Below are 22,560 nucleotides of genomic sequence, written 5' to 3' on the forward strand. Positions count from 1 at the left end.
GTTGAAGGGAGATGTCTCTGAGGACACCCAAGTTCCCCAGTGCTGGTGCGTGTGGTGTGGCCAGGCAGGGCTGGGAGCAGCAGCTCTGTGCCCCTCTTACCCCACACACACCGGTACAGCCCCACAGGTGGGCTGTGGGAGCTCAGCCTTCCAAACTCCAGCTTCCAGCAGCACTTGATTAGAATTTCTTTCCTCCCGTGAAGATTCAGAAGCTCCTTACTCTAACTTGGACTTCAGAAACGTGAACTGGTGTAGAAAACCCACACACTTTTAAAACAGCCTTTTTCCTGCGCTCCCAAATCCTCCAGATGTGCCTGCTCAGAACCAAGGAGCACGAGGCACTTCCAGCGTGATGGAAAAACCATTCTGCCTCCGTTTTGTAACCAAGGACAAGAAAGGAAATGCGATTGTTTTATCAGTTTGAATGCTCTTAAAGGAAATTCCAGTGGGCAATACTCAAAGAGCTACATTTCTAAATTAGCCCAGAAACAGAAGAAAGTAACTATCTGTGGCCTAATTTGATGTCTGCTGCAGAGAGGCAGTAAGCCCTATGAGATCAGATATTCTACATAAGAAATAGCAGCCTCCTCAAGTTTGCAGTGTTGCAAACAGTGAGATGAATAAGAAAATCCTCTTTTGTAGCACATTTCTTTTTTAAGTTCAACCTTGTTAATGACTGCAAAGTTATTTACATTCTGCTGCTGAAGCATGAACTGCAGAGGGTAAACACCTAATGGCTGTTCATCCTGTTAATTAAGTACTTTCTGCAACAGGGAGAAAAGGGGAGAAATGAAACAAGTTGGAGGAGAGGCTGGATAACTCTGAGTAAAGAGACTACAGCTCAACATTCTTCATCAGGCATTTCCAAGAGATAATCTATTTTCTTTTTTTTATTATTTTTTTCCCTTCGGGAAAGTACAGGATGAATATCCTACTGAAAACACAGCTGCTACTCACATGTATGTTACTCCTCACAGCGAAGCACTGATGCACATCCAAGTGGCAGTCGTTCCTGCCATTAAGATCACTAGCTCAGCTGGAAGAGTCCTTCAGGAAAACCTGGTGCTACCCAAATTGCTCAGATCCTCTGCTGGTGGATAAAACAAACTCCAGATCCTCCACAGATGAACATATGGCCTTAAATTACACAGAATTTTGTCTAATCTGTTCTTAAAATATTTTAAGTGGTGATGACACATTAATCTCAACTAAAGGTCTCCTATCCCTAACACATTTCTTGACGGTAGCAGACATGAACTCAGTTTAAGCTGTAGCAACTGGAAGTCACTAGCGATGTGAATGCTGGCAAAAAGCAAGATCGAATAACTGCTAAAATCCTGCTACCGTTCCATCAACACTCACAGTTTTCATGAATTTATGCTGGATTGGTTTAAATATTTAAATAAAAGAGGTCCCGCATGTTCTAGGACAAAGGCAGAAGCTTGTAAATCCTGTGTGCCTGCTCATGGAAGAAGCAATTAACAAAGTATTTAAGCTTGAAATTACCTCCACCTCTACTCAGAGTGTTTAAATGTGTGTTTAGCTATAGATTTGTATTTATGGCCCTTGTCAGCGGGATGTAAGCACGAGCGTAAATCCTGCCCTGAATAAAGGCAGGCTGCTGAATGGTGCTCGTGGAGGCCACCCTGCTAGCCAACAGCCCTGCTGCGGGGTCAGAGCCTGAGCAAGAGGCCAAGTAAAAGAAAGGAGCCTTGCAGCAGGAAAAGCAAAAATTTAGAGCGTGCATTCTAGCAGAGCAGAATAGAGTTGATAAATAAATTCCTGCAGAACCGATTCCAGCAAATATTCCAGTTCTGTTACAAAGACTACCTAGGCACAGATTCAGTTCCCAAAGGTGCAGCACAGGGAGGTGCTGAGCCCAAAGGATGAGGGTCAGTTAATCCACACCGCACGAAACGATTTCCAATAGCTGAGCAGGGGCTATCAGACACATCGCACGGAAGCACCGAAAAACCACTCAGGCTAAAAACCACTTAGAGACAAACCTTGCAAACTTTCCTAAGTCCTCTTGCAGACAGCACTTCAAGAGTTACAGGTCTTGCAAATGAGTACCGGGAGATCTCTCAGGCTTCAGAGGAAGTGGAGAAGATATTGACTTTTAAAAGGCTGGGTATATTCTCCCAAGTGAATTTTTAACATTTACATTAAATAAGTGATAAGTAAAGTAAACATGAGAATTTTAAAAGTCATTCACAACTATCTTTAAATACATACCTACTTTACCCTATTAGCGTTAATAAAAACTTCTAAAACATTTCTCATTTGTTGCTTTTCCAAGCCTGAGAAATGTCTATTTTGAAACTATTTAATTTTGGCTCCCTTTTTCCTTCTACCTTACCTTCTCTTGAGTAAATTTTCTCCAATATCCAGAAAAGAACAGACCAGCATGCTGCAAACACTTCTCACATCCCTGGGAACCTCTGACGGCTACCTCTGAGTAATATCCCTGTTGTAGGGTGAGGAGGACATATTCCTTGCTGCAGGATGTTTGCTCAACCGGCCAGGGGTTGGAAAGAAAGAATAGGGACACAAAAACAGTAGTCCCAGCTTTTAAATGTCATTCTGCACAAGCTCTCAGCTAGGGGGGGATGATGAATAACCCATCTACCCATCTCACTTGTCTCGGAGTGCAGAAGTGTGAGGGAACCATGTTTTCAATCATGAGGCATCTACAGGGCTCGTCTGGATGATGACGGATCTGAAGTATGCACGAGAGGCGGAAGGGGAGTGGAATCTCAGTTCCTTTGTCTATGGAGCTTTGTAACACTTCACTAAGAGACAACAATGAAGCTGAAATTCACAGAAATCAGATCATTAATAACGATAATTTCTATATCCAAAAGGGAGACTACACACCAATATTCTTCACAGAGTTCATTATTTCGGGGTATCATTCAATGGGAAGTATGCAATAATACATGTAAGCTATCCTCTTCTAGACTGATGTAAAGTTGATTCTGCAAGGCACTCTGGACCTTCAGACAAGATAAGACTGAACACTGCTCACACAATATCCAAGGTGTCACTTCTCCTTTCCAGTTTCTGTTGTCTGTGGAAAGCCAATCAATCATGTCCCACTTTTGGCTTCCCTCCTCTCCTGCTAGCAACAAGACTGATGGGATAGATGAAGTTAAGGGAACTGACAAACTCACTAAATCACTCTTAAAACCGTTACAATCCCTTTAGCTTTCAACATATTTCCCGTCTTTGTCCAAGAGACCATTTAAGTCAGAGGCACCAGCACCAAAAATGACTTGAAGAATGATCCAGGCATTTGCTGCCTGATACACGTTACCCTAATTCAAGCAGAGCCCTTGTCCTTGACTGACATAAGTCTGATGTTGTTTTTTCAAATCTGTGCATGGCAAGATTAGTCAGAGATGATTTTGCTGTCAAAAGAGAGTCTTCTGCAGTTCTGTTCTGCGACAGCTGCAATATGTGCCTAACCTTCATCAAGTTAGAACATTTTGGTGTTACGTGAATAATATACCAAATAATACCGGTTCCTCAAATAAACATTCAAGTCCACTTTGTCAAACTGACGAACCATCACTCCTCTGAATATTTCTTCTTCTTCTTCTTTCCCGTCTGGGGAGAGGTTACACTAAGATGCCACTACTCTTAATTTCCGTAACACAACGCAGCTGTAGGGGTTAGATTTCCACGCTCATTTCCAGAACTGAATGAATAAATCTGGCAGTGGCACAACCCTTACAGGAGGGACACGCACCACTCACCCCACTGCCCCGGCAGCAATCAGCAGGAAAAAAAACCCCTGTGTTAGGAGTGCAAATGCAGGTAAGTGTCCCCACCTGTCACCCCAAAGTCCTGACAGTGCTGGTAACAGCTCCGTTGGTGCCACGTGCACGGAAGATTTTGCAATGCAGTCATCTGCCTGCTGGGACGGCGTCTGAGACAGAACAGCTTCCTTTAGCACCGGCCGCTGTTCACACATCAGATGGAAACTTTGCTGCGTACGATACCAAACAAATGCTGATGGGAAATGAAAGGTGACAGCCGGGCACTGCGCTACAAATCCCTCACCTCACCTCCAGGTTGGCGGTGCAGGATGGACTGGGCAGTGGTGTAACCACCCCGTCTCCACTGCCCAACACCCTGAGGGATAAGGATGCGCCAGGTCACGAGAAAAGGGCAAAGCTCCCACAAGCAGCAGCTCTGCCTCCCCCCACCTAGTCCTAATAAAGATCTTTTCATGACACGGCATGATTTCCTTCTGGAAACCTGAAAGCACAACCCTGTTTATTAATCTGAGCTGTGCAAGCGCACTGCAGAGCTAGCTTTTTATTGTGCTTTTAAGGAGCACAATACAAATACTCAGCCTTGTATCGTTATACCTCCAGGCAGCATGGCAAGCAAACAGACAAAACCAGGGGAGAACAACCTAGCCCCGGCTGCAAGCGAAGAAGGATCTGCGACTATCCATCAAAATACCTGAGTGGCTTTCAAAACAGGTAAACAAGGTGCAGTAGATGAGCTCTGATTGTCACGGACCTCGCACTTCATTTTTCATGCACTTCTGATATTTTTAAAAGCTCTTGTTATACACTAACTGAAGGGCCCTTAGAAATTCACCAAGTTTATGCATGCTCCCCGGGGAAGGATGCTGTGCTTCTAACCGTAGCCATGTGGTTGACAGAGTCAAGACACAGCTGAAAAATACGTGGCGTGGCAGGAATGATTATTCATTCACGCCGGTACTGTATCTCAGGAGGTACTTGTCTATGTAAATGACTTGGAAAAATGAACTGGAACTTGAAGCTGCATCCTGAACAGCAAACAGCAAAGAGCCCCATTTCTGAATTAGAAAAGCAAACAATTTCATTTCTCTCCTTCCCTGTCATTGATTTAGAGTGCCGTGAGTAAGAGAGTCTAAGGTTACAGGTTCTGAAAGGGAATTTCATGCAGCCCTTTGATCTAACTCAGTGAAAGCGCTAAGCAAAAGAGTCTCAGATAAAATACATCTTTTCTGAGTGCTTTGCATTGTGTGTGTTTCTTCCAGACATCTCAGTTGAACCTGCACAGCCATCTGCCACTACCAGCACAGGAAAAATACAAAGCATTAAAAACCCACTGCTGTTATCTTCTACTTCATGTTGAAGACGTGAATGACCTGCGATGGAGAGCAGGACAGCTGCAACGGGCTGAGTGTGTACTGGGACTACGGGTGCTGCAGCTCAGCAGAATGTTGTATCCGCTTTGCTGGACTTCAGATTACTCTGCAAGGAGTCACCTGCTCTTTCAGACCCCATGAGCTGCTACAGTAGGGTTGCTTTACGTTATTCTGGCAATGTAAAAACATTAAAGGACCCAGAAATTATATCTGAAGTCAGCCTACGTTCTTATGCTTCAACACGGTGATGGTACACTGTACATACACCATGCTTAAGTGCCTGTCGAGATGCTAAGAGATGACTTTTCCCCATCTTTTCTTAGAAATACAAACAAATTAACAAATGCAGAGCTAACTTGGTGCCAGAAACAGCATAGTGAAGATTGATCCCCAACAGCTGAGCTGTGCCTTTTTGTGTTAAGTCTTCAGCACCTTTCTTCTTCCCAAATTAATCATGAATAAAAGAATATGGAAAGCGGTAATATGAAGATAAATGCCATATACTACAGAGCATTTACGGGAAAGCCTTGTCTCTAAGCATGTGAACTCCCACGATCCTACGAAGACTACTTCTGAAAGTGGACGCAGAGAAAACTGATGTGTCAGTGCTGGATCTAGCTCATCATGTTTCACGGTGTACTACAGATGCCCTCCTTTTTTTTTTTTTCCTACTATTTTGTGACTGCCATGCACACAGCAATCACAAATATTACATCTTTCCTATCTTCCAAAGAAACTATCAGGCCTCCTCTGTAGTCTGACCCTGACAACACAACCATTCCACACTTGAGATGAGATGGAGAGGGAGCCTGGGAACATTGCACAGCATGTTACAGCACATGTGCAATGTGCTGACGTCAGATATGTGCAGTGTTGTACGTTAATATATATTGTGTACATGCAACGTATACAAAGCTAAGGCACACTTCAATCTTTCCTGTATAACTGATTTTTTTTTCCTTCTGTATAAACAGTAATTTACCTTCTAGAATCTAGGGCCTTATTGAAAACAAACATGAAAAACAAGATTTTTTTTCCCCCTATTTTTGGTCCTCTCCCAAAGGAAAAGGGTTTCCTTCCTCGTAAGCAACATCTTTGCCAGTTTATAAAACACTTAGCACATGTAACATTTGGGGGAACCCAAGTTTGTACCTTTTTTTGTGGAAAAAATCTGGGAGAATTGTCTACCCTTGTGAAGCCCGTACCTGTGCCACGAGGCACACATGCACCTGCAGCCCGGATGAGGAGTGATTCAGGTCTTCACAGCCTGCCCTGCGCCGTGCTGGCAGGGCAGAGGGATTTGCCTGGGGATACAGGCTGAGATGGACCCGTTGTGATGAGGCCAGGATCTCTCAGAAGGGAGGGCCGAAGGAGCTGCTGTGGTTGCACTCACTCATCAGCCCTTCTTCAGGCTGCTCACTGCGAAGACCGAGGGGCTCAGGCCAGACCTAGAGATGAAGTTGCATGTACCCCGACCATGGTTACTGGATTCAGTCCAGGGAACAGGGAGTTGTGTTCATGGTGGGGCAGATTGCTAATTGCTTGCTAAAATTAGCACACAAGACCAGATTTTTCTCCAGTAGTTAGGAGAAACTGCCAAAACATGCCGATAATTTAGCAGTGGAGTTTCAAAATGCGTCAGCAAGTTAAGTGTCTGATCTCCAATAGGATTTAGGCACTTAACCAATTTACACTCTGTTTAAAATCTTACTGTCTGCTTACCTGCATATCTAGCAGGCTAACTAGCTTTGAAAACCTTTCCTCCATGGGTTCAGAGCCCTTTCCTCCAAGGCTCTTTGGAGCACAAACTGTCCATTGCTGTCCAGGTTTTCCCATCAGGATTTTTTCCAGTCCTGTATGCTCACTGCCAGAGATCATCAACCTGCACTAGGAACTTGAATGCTGTTATTTTTCTGCATGTAGAGCAAAACCAGCACCTACTCTTCAGTAGCAGAGTGCAATGGAAATTAAAAAAAAAGGCACAGTGGGTTCATATGAAATGCCTTGGTGAAAAAACACTGAAAAACATGTCTGGCAAAAGAGTATTCTGAATTTTCAGCCTCCTTGAGTTGGTGCAAAGCAAGAGCAACTCTCAGATCCGTTCCCTACCAAAAACAGACAGCAAAGAACCTCCGTCCAAAAGCAATGACCTTTTTACCAACTTCCTCTAAACAACTTCTCTAGAAAGAATCTGGAAGTGGAACACTGATTAAGCTGAAACCTAAACAATTCATATTTGGGGGGGATTTTTGAGGTCTTCTTCACTCAAAAAAGAAGCTGAAGGAAATTTTCTCTAGCAATTAGTCTAAAATCAATGTGAGATCACACATTCTTTACTCTGAATATAAAGAACTACCAACTGCAGTAATAATTTACAGCCCCAGAAAAAAGCTAACATCCACTCTGTATTTTCATCTTATGCTATTGGAGATCTGACTTGTGAGTTTGTCAATGCTACGACAAAATGCTTCAGTGGAACAAGATGATGCACTTCAAAAAGTTTGCTGCTCCTCTCTGCAGAACTGTCTTTCATGAAACTGAACTTGGTTCTGTTTTCCTTCTTGTCCCCCACAATATTTTTTTTTTTCAGTCTGATACTTTTCAATCATGATTAAAAGACATTTTTCAGTGTCTCCCACCAAATGCTCCTACTCATTTTTTTCAGAAGCTGGCAATGACATTTGTATCTTGCCTGGTGTTTTGTATCGGACTCATTAACATGATTAAAGAACTGCTGCTACATGCAAACACCATGCCACCAGCTGCATCGCGTGTTTGTGAATAAGCAGGTAGGGCGAAGTGCTTCAGTAGTGCTGGCTTCCCCAGCCCATTTGTTCTGTCCCTGCCCACCAGTATTCCACCTCGAAACAGCGCTGACATTAGCTGGCAACACAGAGCTTGTGCTAATTCACCATCATTTCTGTGCTGGAACTGTCATTAATATGCCACAAAACATGGAACTTGCCCATATGTTTGGACTTCAGGAAAATATGTCCTCCCTCCCCCCCAAAAAAGATACGAAAGCTGTCAAGCAAGCAAAGATTAAAAGTTTGTTATTTGAAAATAAAAGAGCTTCGGGACTGTTCAGCACTGCATTTCAAATGTAGGAGCCCTCTTCAGACTTACGGTCTCCTAATACAAACACAAGACAAGGGGACGTCACAGCTTGGTGCTCGGGTGTCACGAGTGAGCCTGAGCAGCGACAAGACGCCCTGGCTGCAGAAGGGTGCGTGCAGGGGCAGTGTCTGCAGCTCTCAGGACTGCAGAAAGAGGAAGCAGAGTTTCTGGACCTTTTCAGATTCAAGGAACATCTGAACTGATAAACTGTATTAGGCTTCTCTAGATTAATTCTTCACTACTTGTTCGTGCCCCTAATGAATCTATGGTGTTACACAGCACTGTCAGCTAGAGTTAAGAAACAAAATTGACACGGAGGCCAGTGAGCCTTGCTGATTCTTCACTGGAGCAGCACAGCAAGAACACTACGTTGACCACGTGCTAAATCCCAGAAAGCTTGAGGCTTCAGCTCCAGCTTGTTGCAGCAAGAGGCTGGTGCTCAGGAGGCAAAGGGAAGAAAGGCGAATCTGCATCTTTCCCTTCTTGACTCTTTTAGCTCAGGTGACAAGAGCAGCCTTTATGGGAGGTGGAATGGTATCTTATCAGGCTGTCCTCATCTGGGTCAGTGCATAAAACAAAGTAAGGAAGACAGTGAAAAGAATAATGTGGTGAGCTTTTCCACCATGCCTGTCACCCTCTGGATATAGAAAAATGTAATATACATTGAAATTAAGTCCCTCAACCAAGCAAAGTAAATTCCTCTTTCAGATAACCTGAGAACATCACTGGCCAACAGCAATACATCATCTATGAAACTCTGTCCAGGTTTGGAAAGAGAAAGCAAATCCAGAGCCAACTAATGAAATTGTTGTCAGCATTCTCCTTGGGTTCGTGGCCTTTATTGAATCAACTTATAAATCTCTGGATCTGCAGGGCTTTTGAAAGGCTCTGTGCCCTTCACCTGAATTATGTCTTTCCTTTCTGGTAATGTGGGCAGAAGTCTGAAGTTCTGGGAATTGCTTCTGAGTCCCTACAACATGGATGAATGAAGAAGGAAGAACCAAGCTGAGGTGCCTGAGGTGTGAAGTACCTGAACGACCACCTCCCAGCATCACACAAGTATTTTTGCTTAAGAAAATTGCTGGTAATGTGAAAACCCAGGATGCTGAGCATGCCCTTGTTCTCTTCTGCTCTCTTGTGCTGCTGTAGTTTCTGTGGCTTTTATGAGTTAGTGCCGAATGGGTGCCAGGGAGGGTCTTGCGGCTGGAGGGAACTAGGAGGATTTTATATTTCCTGCAGTCAAGAACTCCATGAGCCAGGTAATACCCTCTAGCCTTTGTTTCACGTAGAAAGGCAGTTAGCGGGAAAAGCTTTCAGAGCTAACAAACCTGGAAATCTCCGAAGGCTGTTCTTTGTAAGGGGCTGGGTTACAATGAAATGGGATTCAAATATCTTTGAAACAGAAAATGTCGGTGCCACAGAACCCACAACCCGCCGCAGCAGTCCTGGCTCTGTAGCCCTCGATTGTCAGCAGCCTCACGCTGTCCCTGCGGCATGCTGAACCTCCTGGGCTGTCACGAACCCATGTGCACGTGGTTCTCCACTCAATCCAACTCAGCTCTCCTGAACAAACCCATGGAAACCAGAGAAAGGTGTCATTTTATCCACCACCCACACCCTTCACACACCTTTGCATTCGGATGACTCTTACCTCTTTCTGGTGATACTTTATTGCTACCTTTAGCTTTGCCAAATCATGACATTTTTGGGGGTCCAGCTCTTCGCTCTGATCATCTCTGTGATTGAGAATGATCTCCAGTTCTCGGGAACTCCGCGCTTGGTCCAAAAGGTCCTTAGCAAAACGCTTGCACTGCTGGGAAAGCTCTTCATATTCAGCCTTGAACTCATTTTCCACTTTGCTGAGCTCCTTCAGCTCCCAGCCCAGTCGGAAAGCCGTCAGGATCGGGTCCTCGCTCGATAAGGCAATCAGCGAAGGGCTGGCTAAGGCTTTGTAGATGTTCAGCCTTGACCTGGAGTGCCTCAGGCTGTCCACCTCCGAACTGGAGACACACTCCACGCAGTTGCATCTGATCTGGTGTGGGCGTGGAATCGTTACCCGTCTTTGGACAAGCAGTTTGATGATTTCGTAGTTGTTGGTGTGAGCCGCCAGCATTATTGGGGTGATATCTGGAGTGAATTCTGAAAACTGGGTGTCCATCATCAAGGTTGGAACCTGTAGGAAGGGATAAAGCACAGTCATATTTCATGGGGGACAGCAGAAAGCAGAGGTTTCTCCTTCAGGCTTTCAAAGTGACCTCATAATAAAACAAAGTAATAACACCCTGTGTCCCTTCAATCCTGTTGTGTCCATGTCTATGGACATGCTTCTGTTCTGGCAAAACCATTTTCATGCCCCTGCCTCCAGAGCAGGATCGGTTTGGTGGAAAATCAGTTACGATCCCATTTGAACGCTCTACACATGAACTTGTTCTGAAATGGCTACTGGGTCACATACCGAAAAGTGGACTTTTGTAAGAAAAAGGAAGACAAAAGGCATTGGCAATTACACAGAAAGAAAGCAAAAAAGTGTACACTGAATAGATTTCCATAATTCTCGTTATTTCCATTACATATGTGCGTTAGCACGGACCTACTCGTAGAAGGCCCTGTAGAAACCGAACCCAACATGGTTGAGCTAAACTCTTCCTCACCTTTTCCCTACTGTTTTCATTTGAAATTACTTTTCAGTGGAAGGATACATTACATAACTGCCCTCGGAATAGATTTGTTTTTATTTTAATGGATTTGAAAAAATTTAAATGTAAAATTAATGAGCCATAGTCCACTACAAATAAGACACTCCAGGGTGTGCATTATTCAGCTACTGTTGCACTTCTCAAAAGATGAGCTTAATGCACACCCTGTTGTGTCTTATTACTATATGCAGAGTGCAAAATTAGCCCGGAATGCTCTTACATCCCCAGCACGCAGTGTGCTGCCATTCGCGGCGCAGGCAGCTCCCTTTGTTGTGCGTTAATCATTACTCAGGCACGCTGTACGGCGTGTGCCCACCGCTCCTGCCCCGGCAGCTGGTGTCCTGCTGCTCGCGGGGCGACTGCTGCTTTTGGTGAACAGTAGGCCTGCTTCCCCTCGCAAATGTCAAAGGCGTTTCAGAGCAACGCCTGTCAAAGAGTTCTGCTGGCAGGAAACATTACTCAGGCTGCAAAGAAGCAAAAGTAACGCGACGATGAATGAGTACGAGGCAAGCAGCTGGGTGCAGGACTGGCGGTGAGACGGCGAAGCTCGAAGCACCGAGCCCATTTCCCTAGGAGCCACGTGCCCCCATAGCACCAAGGGGATGAAGACTCCTGGGCTGATAAACCCCTCTGTAACCCGGCTGTGAAATCTGGGAAATGAGGAGTGAAATCGCCAGCAGCCCGCTGCCACGCAGGTGCACAGAGCCTCTGTGCAGGGCTGGTCCCTGCAGGGCCAGGAGGGAGCCCATAAATACACCTGCTGGGGGAAAGCAGAGGCTGCCAGAGAGGATTTGCTGAGGGTCACGCAGGGCTTGGTGTCTCTGTGCAAGGCTGGATGAAGGTATTTTAAGATCCGTGGTAACAAACAGCTGAGAGCAGCTCCCTTTGTAAGGTCTTTGACTTTCTTTCTTTTCCTTTGCTTAGCTGAGTTAGGTAGTTTCGTTAAATGTCAAGAGAAAGGTGCAGGTTCCTCTCTTCTTTCTCCCTTTGAAGCATTTTTTTAAGCCCTGGTGCTTGTAAAACTCTATTTATCTTTCTTCCCCACCTTTTTTAGGCAGTTGCTGGCTGCTGGATTCAGAGCCCCTGCCTCCAAGGATGAATGATTCCCCCCATCCCTCACTGTCAAGTTTAACATCATTTTCCTACATGGAAGTCGCTGTGCCCAGAGCTGTAGAAAGGATTTTCAGCTTTGCCCAGAGGTTTCCTTGCTGCTCACAACAGGGAACAGGCCTGTGCAGACAAGGTTATGTTACAGCTGGGGCTGGAGCTGGTATTGCCTGCTGCTGGCCTGCTCCTGACACTTTCTACCTCTGGACCTCGGGCTCACAAAATAATTGCCTCAAGGCCTGGGATTAGACAGGGGGTATGTCAAGTGATTTCTCACCCCTTATTCTGGTTCCTATCCCAAGCCCTCCCCCCAGGAGCTCTGCTTTGTTCGGAGATGAGGCAGCCGCTCTGCGGAAGATGTGTTTTCCTGGGCAGCTTGCAGCACTTTAATTAAAAGGACACGCAGGGCAATGGCAGTGCAGAGAAGCAGGGGCTCTCTGGGGTCTGGAAGCAGATCGCTCTAATGCCTGGAGTCACAGGAACTGGAGCTTATTGCTGATTCGAGCTGAGCAGCAAAACAAATCAGCGGAGCACAAATAGGAGCAGCGCAGGGGATGGCTGCTGTGCCTCTTCTCTGTGCCCAGCAGATCCAGAGAGTAGGCATGGGCTCAAAATGACACGGCTTGCGGTGGTTATTGTTTTGTTCCTGTCTTGCACGGTGCTTTGACAAGTTGCATCTTACCGATCCAGCTGTCTTCTCTTAAAGATGGGGCTGTGCAAAGCCTTTGCTCTTAGGGCTGCGTGCTGCCTGTTAGCAGCGGAGGAGCAGCAGATACTACAACCGTGCCTTGTGCCGCTGCTGTTCCTACCACACAGCTCTGACAGGTTGAGTTCATGTTTAGATCAGCTTTTTCTCTGTCTTGGGTTAACTTGCAGTGATGGAAGCAGAAGAGGAATAAATTATTTTACTCCAAGGTCCCTGCTAAGCTCTCCCAAGGTTATTCTCATTAAGTGACCTGAATAACAAATTCTTTTCCATTAACCTCATCACCTGACACAAGCTGTTAAGCTGAGTCCTTCATAACCTTGTTGCCAGCACTTGCACAGGAGCGTGTGCCTTGTCTGCATTTTATCTTGGTAATGGTCGCTTAAGATATTGATGCCACCACTCACAGCCAGTGATCGAATGCTTGGTACCATCTTTCTTGAATTAAGCCTCGTACATGGAGGCCATTCACCGCTGTAGCACCGCTTCTCTGAATGACGCTGCAGTGAGTGAAAAATCACCTTTATTTAAGGTGGAGGGGTGTGTGAAACCAGCTTAGCTCCTTGGAGAAGAAAGTAGAGGATTAGCTGGCATAAAAGCATCCTTTGGTATAGCTGAGCTCTCCTCTGAGCAGGAAAACAGAAGTTTTCTAGTAAACAGCATGCTGCTGGAAACAGCCTGTGGACAGGAAGAACAGGAATCTCTGCTCATGTTAGTAACTAGTGTGGTGTAAAAGGAGCAGAAGTATAAAGTGAAGGGAAAAAAAATAGCACTGAAGACCTGATGGCTGAGTTATGGGTCTTCTGGGGGTTTGGGTTTGGAGGTGACCCAGTCTGAGCGTCCCCTGAGCATGCAGTCTGGGTTGGTGGTGGACAGCAATTCAGCTCAAGTCTCCAAGACTGCTGGGTGATGTGAACCAAAGCATGGTAAATGGGGAGAATGAGGAGGAGAAGAGAAGTAAATACCCAGGTTTAAACACTGAAAGGCTTCCAAGCAAGCTACAACGTTTATACGACATCTGCCATCCATCTCTGCAAATAAAGACAACTAGGTGAAAAGGCTCTTCTGCAGGAGAGAAATTGCTGGTCATGTTCAAAATCTTATCTTTGAAGGAGCCCGGCTCTGTCTGCTATTTGGGGATGGTTTTCTGTTCGGCTTAATACTTTGTGCCCCTCTGTATTGACAGTCCTCCTGATAATGGTCTGGTAACGCTATCAGACAGTCACTCGTCACGGTCAGGGCTCCTCGGTGTTCCTCGTGCTCACAGCTGCCACCTCCCCAGAGAAAACCTTGGTGCTCCAGGCCTGAAGAGAACAGAGTGTATTCAGAAAGCAAAGCCCAAGCATGAAACCCCTTCCTCCCAGCTTGTTTTGTTCCTCTAGCAGTAAGCTGCTCAGGCCAGAGGCTGTTTAAATACACATCTTGTTCTGAGATGCACTGGAAATGTTCATTAGGAACACCCCCAGCTTTGCTTGAAAATAGCTAATAACACTTTCACTTGTTCCAGATGGAATTGCCACATTTTCAGGCCATCTCCATTCCCTAAACTAGCACTTCACCTGGACCAGCATAATAAACTGCACGTATAACCATGACAAACTGTAAATATACTGCCATTATTTTCAGCTAGTATAACCTCTTGATTGAGCTATATATTGAAGATTTTCTAATTGCCAAAGCAATGTTCTATTAAAAACCGACTCAGGCAATTTCATGGAAGACTTTAAATGCAATGCTAGCAGAAATGGAAGCTTGGTTAATTTACTGAGCAAGGATTTCCTATTTCTAGGTTGTTTTTCTATGTTCAGCTCTATGGGGGAAGTGCGTGTGCCATCCAAAAGCGTTGTAACAGGCACGGCCAATTTTTGTCATACAAAAAAGATCTTGCACCCTGTCAATTCTGTGTCAGGCTCCGTGGTCTTTAGCAGGGACTGATTTTGTTCAGGATCACAGTCGCGTGGTGCTTGGAGATGCAGCTCCACAAAGAGAGGAGGAGAGACAGAGGCAGGGTAGCCAGACTGTGGGTCAGCCGTGTTACCAGCAAAAGGATCTTGAAAAAAATGCATGGTGTGGCTGGCGTGCCCATCTGAATCCTGCTCCTCGCCTAAACCCATCAACAACTGATTTCACTGGTAGGACCCCACGGGCACTTCTTTCATTGTATGGGACTCCAGGGAAAATCTTACATGCTCCTACAGATGTAAGCTTTCATTTTAGGTGATGCAGCGGTGCTGATTTCAATAACTGAATGTCTTAATCGGGCATGCCTTGGGAGACATCTCATATTTCGGAGAGTGATGGCAGCGTCTATATTAAAAAGGAGGTTATTTTTTAACTAAAGAGCAATTCATTGAATGAAATGTCATTTAGTTAGTGAAAAATAACAAACGTCACCACCTGATAACAAAGTAATGTGCTTTAAGGGCTTTTGTATTGGTTGTGAACAAGTTCTTAGCGCTGGCACAAAGCGTGCTGGGTTGTAGACACAATTTTGGACAAGCTCTGTTGTTACTGGAGTCTTCTGGTAATTCCCAAAAAAGTACATCCAAGTGAAGAAAAGGCTCCTCCTGGAGCAGGTTACAAAGCCTGCTCAGTGACTGGCATGTCTGGGAAGCCAAGTCAAGGCTCTGCCCCTCAGAGTGACAGAGCAAAATCGAGAATTTACCTAGGTGCCTTTTGGGCACCTTGTAGCAAGCCACACACTGATCCAAGGTTACTCGATGATGCATATTAACATTGAAATATGTATCATTGTATAAAAAATCACTAGATATAATGCATTATTATTGAAATAATGCAAAAAATAAATTAATTTGATTCTTATGTAACTGAACTTTCTGCAACCAGTAAACAAAGTACATTAATCCAGACATACTTGCTCTAGATACTTCAAGTTTTAATTTGGCTTCTCATCCACGTGCTACAAAATGGAGGTAGAAGCAAGGGGTTGGCTATCAGAGCTAAACCCCCGTGTTTGGCTGTGGCAGAGCTGCACCCGAGCTCGCTGTGTTCAGCCATGTGTTCGGGAGATGCATCACAGAGATTGTCAAAAGATGGCCCCGCTTGGGGCTGATGCTGCGTAATTTCTCCTTTCATTTGCAGATTAAAAAAAGAGGAAGGCAGAGAGAAGCCTTCAGAAGGAAAGGATTTTGCAAATATGCATTTAAATGGCCTATGGCAACTCATCCCAGGCAGAGCACTCTCTCCTCTGAGCCGCTCTCCCCTCCTGATGGGGTGGAGGAAATGAGATAAGGCGGCTGATGACTAAATGAAGAGCGCACGGTGTGGGCTTGATTCTCCAGACCACAGGGATGCTGCTGAAGAGCTGGACAGTTTGTGCTTGAACCTCTTGTATTTAAGTGCAGTCTTGAGGTCTGCTTGGCCCCGAATTCCTTTGGCTTGCTCCAGCTAAGAACCAAATCCAGTCTTGGCTCGTGTCTGAAGGACTTGATCTTGCTTAGAGGAGGCCGACCAGTGTTGTGCCACGGGCAATTGCACCCTCTTCTGGCTGTCACCTCCTCATCAGTGTAGGAATGGCTGAGAAGTTAATTGTAATCCCAATTTACATATTATGTCACATTATCTCTGAGACGACCAACTATCAAACAAATCTTGGCTTTCTACTATGATGCTCAGGTAGCCTGGGGCTAGCTGAACGGAGACACCTATCCAATTACAACCAACAGGGACAGAAGTTCTGGAGTATCACAAATCCAGACCTTAATGAAGCTGCTGGAGAAAATATGGCATAGCAGAAATCAGAACCTGGCTCACGGACTGCTATGGCTCTATTAAAACCTTCTCAAAATGCAGAAGTTCCCAGTTCCTTGCCAGATCTGTTTCCTGAGATCCTCTGATACGAACTCAGACAGAAGCCTAATATGGCTGACGTGGGTAAATTGAGTTCTCGCCCGAAGTTCAGACAGGCAGACTAGACAGTATGCCCAAAGCTGGTTTTTCCCCATTTGAAAACATAAAACTGTTTATTCATTTTTCACTTTTCTTCATCACCATTGAAAGGGTTACTCTGTGACAAGAGCTACTGTTTGGGGTTAAAAAAAGAAAAAAAAAAGAACCTGATGATTTTTAATTTTGATTTTACATTTGGAAGTTTGTTTTGATAGAGTTACTTAATCCAGTCCTGCTAATTTCTTGACTACATTAAAGCCCTTGGAATGTCCCTGCCCCTTCCATTATTTTATTTTATTTTATGGATAAGTTCTTGCCTGACTTCAAACATGCTGAAATAAAGACGGTCCACGGCAAGCTGGAAATTTGCAGCCTGTGCCTTCAAAGTCATCTTTGCTTTATTATGGCTATTTTTCAAATATTTTCCAGGGTTTACTCTGGGAGGGAAGAGTTGTCCAGCTTTTAAATTTTATCTGATCTCTGTGTTTTCTATTCTGACTTAGTGGTAACAAGGACAAGATGTACTAAAACAGTCCAATAATCACATTGTCTATAACCTTCCATGTCATCATCTTTGTACACAGATGTCCCTATTTCCCATAATTTATTACTGTGTGCAGAGAGAGATGTTTCATTGGGTTTAGGCGAGGTAATACATTGCTAACACAGCTTGGGGAAAGGGACAGCTTTTTGCTTGGGGCAAGGGGCTACGTTCCTTTTTGATCGTATACCTTAAAAAATAATAAAAAAATCAGCTTTCATCACAAGACAACATCACAAAGCGCAGGGAGCGAGTGCACCTGGTGCCAGCCCAGCGCTGCCTGACGTTGCACAAAACACATCTCCATGCTCCCAGGGCCGGTGGCTGTGTTTCCTCCCATTCTGACTATTAGGTTCTGCTTTTTGGCGTTGTTTTTCTGCTAAGACTGTATGGATTCTGAAAAGACCCCAGAGTTTGTGCTACTGAAGAAATGGCAACCCAGAGAGGTGGCACGGTGTCGCACAAGAATAACCTCTGTGCTTGTATCTTTCTCTATTACCACTGGGGCACTGAGTTCCTTTATTTCTAACCCTAAGCAGTTGAAAACACGCAGTGAATATGCCCCTCACGCTGCCAAGACTGGCTCTAGCTCATGCTCGGTCTGCTTGAAGAGTATTTAAGAGGAGCACGTGAGTCCTCCCTCTCCCCCAAACTAAGCACCAGCAAAGCAGGGCTGATCAGGGAGCAGGCTCGTGTGCTCGGCTGATGCCTCTTTGGTTTTCCCCACTCCTGGAGCCACCAGAAGGCTCTGCCCATCGCACTCTGATCGCTGCCCCATCACGGGGGTGAATGAGCCATGAAGGTGCTATTCTAATTTGCAAGTGCACACAGCTATATTCAACAGCCTGATCAGAGCTACGGGGCTCCTCCGAAATCCCAGAGCCTCGTTTCAGGGCAGCCTGTAATGTAAGTTCAATTTCCCCCTATAAACAAGCTTCCCTTTGACCATGTGTCGTAGCTATTTCAGCAGGCAGACTTGCCAGCATCTTCCCATTTGGACAGCCATGCCAAGTGCCCTTTCTGGGTGTCAGAAATCACAAACCAGAGGCAAAAATCTTGTTATCTGATGTTGTGGGGCTGATCTAAGGGAGCAGCTAATGCTGTAATCGGGGCTCATGAGTGAACGAGGCCCATTCGTGGATGCTGGGTAGGTGAGCAAATACGTTTTATCGAATTTAACACTTTAATGGGCAGATCTATAGAGAGACCAGAAGCTTACTTGTGTAGGAACATGAAGGGAACTTTTTTCCTACAACTGGTTTGCTACAGGCAGTCCACGCAGCTGAGACCCGTACCACTGCTGGCCCCAAACGCGCCCTGCTGGGTGTGCAGGATGCTCCCAGCTGCTCAGACCGCCAGCAGCCACTCCATCACGCTGCACTGCAGCTTTCCTGAGCTGTGGTGTGGTTCTCACCCTGATCCACCAGCCCTCCTAGGAAGTAACAGCCTTGCTGCTGGCCCTGGAGAAGGAGCCAGGGACTCATTTGCCACCACCAGGGGCTGGAAGCCGGCGCTGCAGCCTGCGAGCCTCAGCCCCGCCGCTGCTCATTAGCTCCGTGATAAGTTGCCGAGCTCCTGGTTTTGCCTCGCACCTTCTCGTGGATTTAAGATCATCTGGGGAGGAAGGCGGTGGGGCGGGAGGGAAGTCTCCCAGTTAGATGTAATCATTAACTGAAGTGATCTTTGATTTCGCTGTTTAATTAGATGGAATTCATTCTGAAGGCAGCCGCCAATGTCAAAGGCACGTTAACTATAGCTGTGAATTATTACTGCATCAATAAAAATAATGAAAAGCCTGGGTGCTGGCAGAGCCATTAGACTTTGGAGCGGTAACAGCTAGTTTGCTGTTTTCAGACACAATCTTTCTTCCTTATTGTGCCTTTCAAATATTTTCATACTGAGAACCCGTGGCTGGTTTTTCTCTACTGCTTCAGCTCTGGCTCCGAGTGCACCCAACCAGGTCCAGCCTCCCCTTTTCACTTCAGACCTCTTGTATCAACACGGGAACAGCTGGTCTGAGTCACACCGAAGGGCACGGTATCCGTACTGAGTCACAGCAAGCAGCCTGCTAGCCTCTCTGCTCCCGAGCTCTTGCTGTGCAGCACTGTACGACCGGGTCAGACCGACAGACTTCCATTACACGGGTGCCCAGGTTTCAGTAACCCAACGTCTCAGCCCTCCGTAATTAGCTGAACTGCTTTTTAAACTGCTGTAAGAACACAAACACTGCTTGCAAACTATGGCTAGCACTGCAGAAGGGCACTCTGGGCTTTGATCCCTTTGATCCTTCATGCCTGTGTAATACCTCATAGCCGTTGGCATCCACCTCGTCCATGATGTCCCAGAAGCAGTGTGAGCACCCAAAATATGTTACCACTGCAGAAGGAAGCATCTTTGTCCAGCCTGTATCTGAAGGCTCTCCCTGCATCCATCCTCAGCTCATGGGTTTGGAGTTGGTGCTACAGGGCTCAGCAATTTCAGCTGGGAAGTCCACAGGTCTCTCCTTTGCCTTTAACCTTACTAAATATCAAGGAAACAAACCTTTTACTGAAGGAGATGGGGTAACATTTCTCCCAGCTACAAAACTGGACTGTGCATAGAGGAAGAAGAACCCTAAGTGAGTAAGAAAAATCAGTTAAATCACGCTGTATCAAGGAAGTTACTGGATTTGGGCAAGAATAACATGGTTTAATGCACCACATAATTTCTGGTTCACAAAAGATTGTTTCTTGGCTGCTGATCTATGATATTTACACCGATGACAACGGATTTTTCACTCATCAGTTCATTTAAAAGAGGATTTTTGAGGTCAAATGTTAAGTTTGCAAATACTATCAAGTGTAGCAACCTTCTGCCAGCAGGTATCTGAGGATTAGGAGCTAAGACTTAAAAGCTTGCCTTTTATTCTCCATCGCTTCCTCTCTGCAACCATATTCTTCCAGGGCTTTATTTCTTGTTCAGATTCTTCTTTTGGAAGACATATGGGTAGGTATCTGTTGAGATCTCATTGACTCATAAGGCCTTTAGACCGTCGAAACAAATTGAATCACGGTCATAAATACTGAGATCCCTTTTCTTTTTATTCTCATTATTGAGGAATTGCATTTGTAGTCCCATCTGTGAACCAGATTAATTCGGAGCCATCTGCCATGAACAAATTGCTAATTTTGGCAGATACCAGAGAGATGCTAGTATCATCCTTATGTAAACATTTGATGTCAGCTCTGATTGTTGTGAAGAAAACAGCTACCCGTAAAGGTGCTCACGGTTATACCATCAACGTGTAGTAGTTCAGCTGGCTGCCTGCAGCTTCTTCAAGAATGCAAGTGGCTCGGCAGCCAGCACAGCCTGCGCCTGTTGCACTGCAAACATCCACCGTAACAAGGCAAAAAACAATGCGAGATGTGTGCAAGCCGCGAGCTGTGATGCACGCTTAACAGAGAGCTGCAGCCGCCTGGCAGAATCCACACGAGAGGCTATTAAAAAATGCCTCCATGTTCCTCAGACCTCGTCTGAAGTCACAGGGAAGATTTGTACTGATTTCGGCAGGATTCAAAATTGATGGAAGTACAACCATTACTAAAGATAAAGTGAAAATGCTTTGGATAAGTGGGAAAATGTGGATTTTCTGATTTATATGTCCTCTTGTTTGTCAGTGCAGGTTAGCGGCAGACTCCAGCCTGGCTGAAAACATAATGCACTGTATTGATGTCTGGATGGCAAAAACACATTGCTAAAATGACTTCTGGGGGAAAGCAAAAACAGCAACAACAAAAAAAAAACACCAAACAAAACACACACCAGAAACCACCTAAATCTCCAGATCAAACAGGTGTGGAGGCAGAAGACTTTACTGGGCAGGAGAAATTGTTCAATAGGATTCAAAAGCATTCTCTTGCTCCTGTGGTAGTGCTGAACTCAAACTCGAAAGTCACTTTGAGTTCCTGTTAACCCCAATGACGCACGTCAGCATGTCTGCGTGGTCTTCCCGAGGTAGCAGAAGAAAGATGCTTGCACTCTGACAGCTCTCTCACTGGAGCCCAAATCTCCAGAGGTGTCAGCATCTTCCACAACAGCAGTAACTTCCTTACGTTAGCTGCAGAGCTACCGTAGCAGCAATAGTTCTGGCTGTAGCTGATGAAGTCTCCCCAGTTTCATCGAGAGACTCTCAGCACAGTCCTAAGTTGTCAGGACCAGGCAGAACAGGTTCCAGGAGAAATGCTAACTTCTTAAAATAGCCCACGAACCTTGCTTGGAGGGAAACCTAAAAGGAAATAGATCTCTTTGAACGCATCACCCTTCAGCACACTCATTTATCGTGCGCTCTGCAGTGGCCTTTAGAGAGGGCTGGTTTGTGCTCCTGGCTCCCGTAGGCTCCGCATGCACACGGAGTCATCTCTCCCCCCCGAGACACCCCATCCGCACGGCCGCAGTGCGGGAGCTTTGTGTTGTTATAGTTACTGGCTATGACTTACCCCTGCCACTGGCACTGTGTTCTCAGTAAATGGCACTTAAACAGGAGCCTAGCAAAGGTTTGCTGAACAATGACTGCCCACAGTCGCTTAATAACAGGCCAGGAGCAGCTCTGCCGCCTGCTCTTTTCAGCCATTTCCACCTGGCCCTTCCATCCTGGGTGAGACCCTGGATCTCTTACATGAGGCACACAACACACGTCACTTCTTATATTTGATTTTTTTGTTTGTTTGTTTTCTGCTCCCTGGAAAGGTCAGCACACGGGGAAGAGCTCTGCTCTCAAGGAACGGGTAGGCAGCACACAGCACCCTTCACAGGCTCTGTGGCTTGGGAGCAAAACCGCTCTGCAGGGCACGTCTGAACGGGAAGGTGGTGCCTTCCACCCCGTGCCCTTCCTCATTTGGGTGCCTCTTTTGCTGTCTAGATACAGTCGCTGCAACCCCACAAAAGGCTGGCATCGTGCAACCTGTGATGGTTTTGGTTGGGGCAGCAGTACGGGGATAAGGGGATACAAATGAGCAGACTCCATGCCTGTAAAATGGCTTGTGCTGAGTGCGATGCTGCTGAGCGATGCTTTTGAGATGCAGAGAACAATTACCTGAACTGACACAAACAGGAACAGCTCCTCATGCTCGGCAAGGCTTGGGTACAGCATCAAGCAACCTCCTCTCAGAGGCAGAGGGCAGGAGATGGGAACTAAAGGGCTTTCACAGACCCCAGACTCCGTTGGGTGAAGGTGGTGCGCGAAGCATTTAAGAGAGCAATCACAAGATGCTTTGCCTCCACTTCTGCCTCGAGTGCAGTGAAGATGAACAGACAGCCCCAAAGTGGAAACAGGCTGCTATGCCTGAGTCAAGGA

At 45.8% G+C, this 22,560-nt stretch overlaps 1 protein-coding gene across 1 annotated transcript in view; it reads right to left on the bottom strand.

Annotated features, from left to right (window-relative positions):
* Positions 1-22,560, bottom strand: part of TRPC5 (transient receptor potential cation channel subfamily C member 5) — a 62,888-nt gene that overhangs the window by 37,617 nt on the left and 2,711 nt on the right. The window contains exon 2 of the mRNA XM_032196329.1: positions 9,921-10,442. Coding sequence (XP_032052220.1) covers positions 9,921-10,442 — 522 coding nt within the window. The remainder of the gene's footprint in view (positions 1-9,920; positions 10,443-22,560) is intronic.

The sequence above is a fragment of the Aythya fuligula genome, chromosome 13 (assembly GCF_009819795.1).
Source record: "Aythya fuligula isolate bAytFul2 chromosome 13, bAytFul2.pri, whole genome shotgun sequence".
Taxonomy (NCBI): domain Eukaryota; kingdom Metazoa; phylum Chordata; class Aves; order Anseriformes; family Anatidae; genus Aythya; species Aythya fuligula.